The sequence below is a fragment of the Heptranchias perlo genome, unplaced genomic scaffold (genome assembly GCF_035084215.1).
Source record: "Heptranchias perlo isolate sHepPer1 unplaced genomic scaffold, sHepPer1.hap1 HAP1_SCAFFOLD_43, whole genome shotgun sequence".
Taxonomy (NCBI): Eukaryota; Metazoa; Chordata; class Chondrichthyes; order Hexanchiformes; family Hexanchidae; genus Heptranchias; species Heptranchias perlo.
In genome coordinates this window covers 11,383,398-11,391,278 of record NW_027139442.1, presented here as the reverse complement: position 1 = coordinate 11,391,278, position 7,881 = coordinate 11,383,398, and the positions used below count along the sequence as shown (strand labels likewise).

The following is a 7,881-nucleotide window of genomic DNA, read 5'->3' as shown; positions in this document are numbered from 1 at the left end:
AGTATTTTTATTTTGGATTGCTCCCCGTTCTTTTCCGTAACTAATCTAAACCTTAAGATATCATGATGTGGAGATGGCGGTGATGGACTGGTTTTGAGAATTGTAAACAATTTTACAACACCAAGTTATAGTCCAACGATTTTTATTTGAAATCTACAAGCTTTCGGAGGCTTGTAGATTTTAAATAAAAATCGTTGGACTATCACTTGGTGTTGTAAAATTGTTTACAATTAAGATAACATGATCGCTGTTCCCGAAATGATCCCCCATTGAGGCTTGATAAACTTGACCCAATACCCAGTAATGTTTTGGATAAAACGCAATAACTACCCTGTTCTTGCATCCGTTGGTGTTCCGGATAAGCAATTATCTCATCCGTTAATGATGTAAATCGGTTTTAACTTTGCTGCTGAACTTTGCAATTTACTTCTCCCATCATCTTTTACAGAGCCGCCTGTTCTGTTCTACCAGTTTATCTGGTGCATAAACTTGCTACGCTTTTGGTCTTGTGGCAGCTGCATTATATATGCAATGAACTATGTGTATCCAGCCCTGAGAATGTTATTGGCTAATTCTCTGTACTAAATACCCTCAAATCAGATGATTGGGCTAAGGCGTGCCATCATTCCACGAGGAGCTCTTAAATGTACCATGTTGTGGAACTAACCTGTCCTGAAATATATTGTAGAGGGTTGTTTTTCAAACTGGAGGCCTGTGTCCAGCGGTGTGCCTCAGGGATCGGTGCTGGGTCCGCTGTTATTTGTTATTTATATTAATGATTTGGATGAGAATTTAGGAGGCATGGTTAGTAAGTTTGCAGATGACACCAAGATTGGTGGCATTGTGGACAGTGAAGAAGGTTATCTAGGATTGCAAAGGGATCTTGATAAATTGGGCCAGTGGGCCGATGAATGGCAGATGGAGTTTAATATAGATAATTGTGAGGTGATGCATTTTGGTAGATCGAATCGGGCCAGGACCTACTCCCTTAATGGTGGAGCGTTGGGGAGAGTTATATAACAAAGAGATCTAGGAGTACAGGTTCATAGCTCCTTGAAAGTGGAGTCACAGGTGGATAGGGTGTTGAAGAAGGCATTCGGCATGCTTGGTTTCATTGGTCATAACATTGAATACAGGAGTTGGGATGTCTTGTTCAAGTTGTACAAGACATTAGTAAGGCCACATTTGGAATACTGTGTACAGTTCTGGTCACCCTATTATAGAAAGGATATTATTAAACTAGAAAGAGTGCAGAAAAAATTTACTAGGATGCTACCGGGACTTGATGGTTTGACTTATAGGGAGAGGTTAGATGGACTGGGACTTTTTTCCCTGGAGAGTAGGAGATTAAGGGGTGATCTTATAGAAGTCTATAAAATAATGAGGGGCATAGATAAGGTAGATAGTTAAAATATTTTCCCAAAGGTAGGGGAGTCTATAACGAGGGGGCATAGATTTAAGGTGAGAGGGGAGAGATACAAATGGTTCCAGAGGGGCAATTTTTTCACTCAAAGGGTGGTGAGTGTCTGGAACGAGTTGCCAGAGGCAGCAGTAGAGGCGGGTACAATTTTGTCTTTTATAAAGAATTTGGACAGTTACATGGGTAAGATGGGTATCGAGAGATATGGGCCAAGTGCAGGCAATTGGGACTAGCTTAGTGGTATAAACTGGGCGACATGGACATGTTGGACCGAAGTGCCTGTTTCCATGTTGTAACTTCTATGATTCTATGATTCTATGAATATGTTTTCAGTGATTCATACCGAGACAGCTCACGGTTTCAGTATTACAACGAATCAGTGCATTGTTCTTTCTCCCCAATGACATGGTTCAGTTGAACTGAGATTTCAAAGTATTTATTGGTTATCGCTGTTATGAAATGTTATTTCATTGTGTGTGTACCTGCCACAGCTTTAGATGTCTGGCCACTGAACTGAGATTCCTCCTGACTCTTTCACATAGTATCACAGTATCATAGCAGGTACAGCACAGGAGGAAACTATTTGGCCCAACTTGCCTGTTCGGCTTTTTGAAAGAGCTATCAAATTAGTCCAATTCCCCTGCTCTTCCCATATAGCCTTGTAATTTTTTTTCCTCAAGTATTGATCTAATTCCCTTTAAAAAGTTAATATTGAATATGCACCCACCACATTTACAGAAAGTGCATTCCAGATCGTTACAACTCGCTGCATAAAAAAATGTTTCCTCATGTCGACTCTGGCTCTTTTGCCGATCACCTTAAATCTTTGTCCTCTGATGACCGACCCGTCTACCACTGGAAGCAATTTCTCCTTATTGACTCAATCAAAACCATTCATGATCTTGAACACTTCGAACAAATCTCCAGTCGACCGAGTCAGTTCTGAGGAGAACAATCCCAGCTTCTCCAGTTTCTCCACATAACGGGACTCCCTCATTCCTGGGACAATTCTAGTAACCCTCTTCTCCAACCTCTCTGAGGCCTTGACACCCTTTCTGAGGTTCCGTGCCCCGAATTGAACACAGTATTCAAGCTAAGGCCCAACCAATGATTTATAAAGGATGAGGATATCTTCCTTCCTTTTGTACTATCTGTCTCGAGCTTTACTATCCTGTACCTAACTGCACTTCCCCCAGATGTACTATCATGTACCAAGCCGTACTGTCTCCAGCTGTACTATTCTATGCCTAGCTGTACTGCCTCCAGCTGTACTATCCTGTATCTAGCTGTTCTGCCTCCAGATGTAGTATCCTGTACCTAGCCGTACTGTCTCCAGCTGTACTATCCTGTATCTAGCTGTATTGCCTGCAGCTGCACTATCCTGTATCTCGCTGTACTGCCTCCAGCTGTACAATACTGCCTCCAAACAAAAGGAGGACCAGGTGTCACAGTGTGACAGATACCCTCCCGCACCAGGGTGAAAATCGTTTCGGGGTAGGGAACTATGTCAGTTACGTGTGTCCAGCTGGTACCCTGCTAAAACTGAGCTAAGTCCCCATTAATGAATCTTTTTGTAAATGTGTTGGTTCTTTATATATTGACGATCACTGCAAAATGCGGCAAAGGGAATAATTCGAACCAGAGAACTTCACATGTTTTCTTTTTTTATATGTTCATTCTCATGGTGTGGGCGTCGCTGACAAGGCCAGAATCTGTTGCCCCTCCCTTGTTGCCCTTGAGAAAGTGGTGGTGAGCCTTCTTCTTGAACGTCTGCAGTCCGAGTATCCCACTAAGCTGTTAGGGAGGGAGGGCCGAAGAATTGATCTCGTAATATACTCTCTACTGCACAACATTACGGCAGTCTTCAACTGGGTCAATTTAAACGAGCTTCCGTTGATGCAATCATCACACAAACGTGAATGTAGTGTGAGAGCAACACTTCAGGAGGGGAAAAGTGTAGGTCCTGTGATGTGTTCTGCAGTGCTAGACTGAAGTTAGATACAGGGTGAAGCTGACTCTATAGAGGGTTCCTAACCCTAAACTCTAACCCTCCCTGACAACATTACTCCAGTCAGATTACAGTGGCATTAATAGGATTCGCGTTTTGGTCAGGCCTCCGACTTGGGCTCGGGTGAGGGATTGGCTCGGACTATAACGTCAGGATTAGGGTTAGGGTTTCAGGTTTAGGTTTAGGGTTTCAGTAAGGGTGTCAGGGTTATGGTGTTAGAGTAAATGGAAATCCCAATCCCTCTATCTCTGCAACCTCCTCCTAAATCATCCAGTCCTCTTACTCTTGCCTGTTGTGCCCTTCTCCCCCTCGCGTCTTCCCATTATGAGACGTTTAACTGCCTCCACCCTATTCTCTGGAATTTCCTCCTTAATAAGCGCCAGGAACTTTTTTGGTCACTTTGTACAGGTTGATTTCTTTTTCTGGCACACTGTGAACAATTTCGGAGTTAAAATGCTGTGGAATGAGCTTCTCGTGAAAATTCATGGCTCCCATGAACTCACGCATCTTCGAGCAGATGTAAATGATAGTGTTTTGGTTGCTCAGATGTTGTAGGGTCTTTAGCAGTAAGTGGTATTCACGTTTCTTGTAGACGATATCGGATCCCAGGATGATGTCGTAGTCTGTTGGAAATTGATAATGGTTTATACCACACGAGAGAGCAGAGACTTTTGACCGCTGGATAATTGAAGAGGGGACATTGTTGGCCACGTTTAGTTCTATTTGATTCAGAACTTCTGGTTTGTCTGTCAAGGTCACATCTCCACCTGCCAGAAGAATGTTAAAGAGCAATGACGTATCTTCACTTATTGCTTCCCTATGACACCAACCTGTAAATGGTAAATGTGGGCGAAAGGGATTCGGGGCAAAGCAGATTAACACAGCAAAGGCTGTTAAATGTATTGATGAACTTGTGCAGTGTCACAGCATTGCTCAGCGACTCCATCAGCACAGCGGTTATTTCACTGGATTTAGTAATCCAAAACTGTGAACTAAAAATCCAGCAACTTGAGTTCAAATCCAACCACGAAAATTTGATTTCAATTCAAAAATGTCAACGTGAAATGGGCGATATTGACTTTCTGCCAAAGCGTAAAACCGGTGACAACGAGTTTGTCGCCCGTTGAACATTCCTCCCGATTTTTATTTTTAGCTATCACACGTTTCAAACTGCCGGTCGAAGTCAATATCCGCCCCAAAGTGACCATAAAATTATCCGATTATCGCAAAAACCCAATAGGTTCACTAATGTCCTTCAGTGATGGAAACCTGCCGTCCTTAACCAATCTGGTTTGTGTGTGACTCCAGTCCAACACCAATGTGGTTGGTGCATCACTGCCCTCTCGTGTGGCCTTATGAGCCACGCCGCAGTATCAAAATAAGGATAAAGCTGCTACCTAGGCATCGAAATTGGAAACAAAAAGGCACACCCAGTCCAGTTGACCTTGCAAGTTAATCCTCGCTATCAATCGGGGACTGTTGTCAAAGTCGGGAGAGCTGCCTCACAAACTAGTCAAGCAACGGTCTGACATATTCAAAGAATCAGACCTGTCCTCACTCTGAGGAAACCCTCGATCGTGTCGTGTGGCACCTCCACCCTGCTGAGTGGGATAGATTAATAACAAATCTCGCAGCTCAAAACCGGGCACTCATGAGGCACCATGGGCCCTAAGCAGCGGCATAATGGAATGGCACAACAATCTTGTCACCGCAGGGCCCGACATATCCCTCACTTCTCCATCACCATCAAGCTGGGTGACCAAATCTGTTTCAATGAGGAATGTAGAAGAGCATGACTGGAGCGGCACCGAGCGTATTTGAAAATCAGCTGCCAACTTGGTGAAGCTGCAGCAAAGGATTACCATGCATTATAAACAGTTAGAGCAACATACATTATGAACTGTGAGAGCACCATGATTTCTAAACAGCGAGAGGAGCATGCATTATAAACAGCGAGAGCAGCATGCATTATAAACAGCGAGAGCACCATGCATTATAAACAGTGAGAGCACCATGCATTATAAAGAGTGAGAGCACCAGGCATTATTAAAAGTGGGAGCACCATGCATTATAAACAGTGAGAGCACCATGCATTATAAACAGTGAGAGCACCATTCAGTATAAACAGTGAGAGCACCATGCATTATAAACAGTGAGAGTACCATGCTGTGCACAGAGTTCAGCAATCCCCAAACCAAACAATCAGGTTAAAGCTCCGAAATCCGGTCACATTAAGTCGCGAATGGTGGTCGCAAATTAAGCAACCAACAGGAGAAGGAGGCTCAGTGAACATTCTCATCCTCAACAAGAGCGCAGTCCAGCACATGGGAACATAAGGACATAAGAAATAGGAGCAGGAGTAGGCCATACGGCCCCTTGAGCCTGCTCCCTCATTCGATAAGATCACGCTGCTCTTCGAACTCCACTCCACTTTACCGCCCGATTCCCATATCCCTTGATTCACTGAATGCAAAAAAAAGTTTGATGCGCTTGCAACAATCTGCAGCCAGAAGTGCCAAGTGGATGATCATTCTCAGCCTCTTCCTGAGGTCCCCATCCTCACAGATACCAGTCTTCAGGCAATGACATTCACTCCACGTGATAACAATAAATGTCTGAGTTCATGGACATGGCAAAGGCTCCCGGCTGCAGTGTTGAAGACCTGTGCTCCAGAATAAGCTGTGCCCCGACCTGAGCTGTACCAGTCGGAACTTTCATCTATCCGACTAAAAAATGGAAAATTGCCCAGGCATGAACTGTCGACAAAAAGCAGGACAAATCCAATCCGGCCGATTACCGCTCCATCAGCCTACTCTCAATCATCGCCAAAGTGATGGAAGATGTCGACAGTGCTATCAAGCGGCACGAACTAACCAATAACCTGCTCACCGATGCTCAGTTTGGGTTCCGCCAGGACCACTCGGCTCCAGACCTCATGACAGCCTTGGTCCAAATATGGAGAAGAATCCTGAATTCCAGAGGTGTGGTGAGACTGACTGCCCTTGACATCAAGGCAGCATTTGTCCGAGTGTGGCACGAAGGAGCCCTCGTAAAACTGCCGTCAATTGTAATCAGTGGGGAAACTCTCAAGTGGCTGGAGTCATACCTGGTGCAAAGGTACATGAGAGTGGTTGTTGGAGGCCAATCATCTCAGCCCGAGGACATCGCTGGGCAGTGACCAAGCCCCAACTATCTTCAGCTGCTACATTAATGACCTTCCCTCCATCACAAGGTCACAAGTGGGGCTGTTCGCGAATGATAATGATAAGGACATAATGTTTATTTCCTTCAGTAATTCCTCAGGTAATGCCGCAAAATACACGGCCTCCGACCTGCTCTTGCAGCCACACTATTTATGTGACTGGTCCAATTAAGTTTCTGGTCAATGGTAACCCCCAGGATGATGATGGTGGGGGATTCGGCGATGGTAATGTCGTTTGATGTAAATGGGAATTGGTTAGATTCTGTCTTGTTGGAGATGGTTATTGCCTGGCTCTTGTCTGGCACGAATGTTACTTGCTGCATAACAGCCAAGCCTGCATATTGTCCAGGTTTTTCTGTATGCGGCCACGGACTGCTTCATTGTTTTATTCTAAAGCATGCTTATTGTTTTATGGAATATAATTTGGCCATCAGTTGGGTGCTGGACACGTGACTGGAGCTCACAAGGACTCAAAAACATGATCAAAAGCTACAGCTTCCCCGTTTAATATCTGATCAGAGTCCAGATGTTCAGGATGTTGTGCAAATATTACATTGAATATAGCCAGTCCATTTCTGATAGGTATCTAGTTCTCAGCTCAGCAGCTCAAGGAGAAAATTGTTCAAATGTTTCACTTTTTCATTTTCTGGAATTTTACGTTTACTCGATTTTCACAGATCAACAGCAGTTCAATTGAGATCCCGCTCCCCGATGGGAGGAGGGACTTTCTCCATAATGGCAGGTGGAGCGGCTGAGTCCAGAAAGCTGCGACTTTTCTGAGGCATCATTCTTATTGCCTGAGGTAAGGGTCCTGTGCTTTGAAAGCATTCTCGATCAAACAGAACAAAACTGGAGGTGAAGAACTGTCAACCCTGGTTCGGCCGCAACTGGAGTTCTGTGAGCAGTTCTGGGCACCGCACCTTCGGAAGGACATATTGGCCTTGGTGGGAGTGCAGCGTAGGTTTACCAGAATGATACCCAGACTCCAAGGGTTGAGTTACGAGGAGAGATTACACAAATTGGGGTTGTATTCTCTCGAGTTTCGAAGGTTAAGGGGTAATCTGATCGAAGTTTAATTGGTGGGATTCATTTAATTTGAATTAATTAGTTAAAGGGTAATCATGTCAGGACAGCCCAGCCCCGTGTTCTGCTCTTCCTGCTCTATGTGGGAAATCAGGGACCCTTCCGGTGTCCCTGACGACCATGTGTGCGGGAAATGTATCCAGCTGCAGCTACTGACAAACCGCATTG

The 7,881-nt window shown here is 44.6% G+C and overlaps 1 protein-coding gene across 1 annotated transcript; it reads right to left on the bottom strand.

Annotated features, from left to right (window-relative positions):
- Nucleotides 1-3,797: 3,797 nt before the first annotated feature.
- LOC137312606 (EEF1A lysine methyltransferase 3-like) lies at nt 3,798-6,146 on the bottom strand. Its single transcript, XM_067979131.1, has 2 exons — nt 6,035-6,146; nt 3,798-4,195 (listed from the first exon to the last, which is right to left on the bottom strand). The coding sequence occupies exons 1-2, from the start codon at nt 6,144-6,146 to the stop codon at nt 3,798-3,800; spliced, it is 510 nt and encodes a 169-aa protein (XP_067835232.1).
- Nucleotides 6,147-7,881: the final 1,735 nt, after the last annotated feature.

What these genes read in the sequence shown, in the direction of transcription:
- LOC137312606 (XM_067979131.1), bottom strand. Translation starts at nt 6,146, where the DNA reads ATGAAAGTTCCGACTGGTACAGCTCAGGTCGGGGCACAGCTTATTCTG. An exon ending in CATGAACTCAGACATTTATT is followed by an intron (nt 4,196 to 6,034) that starts GTTATCACGTGG and finishes TTCTTCTGGCAG; the next exon opens with GTGGAGATGTGACCTTGACA.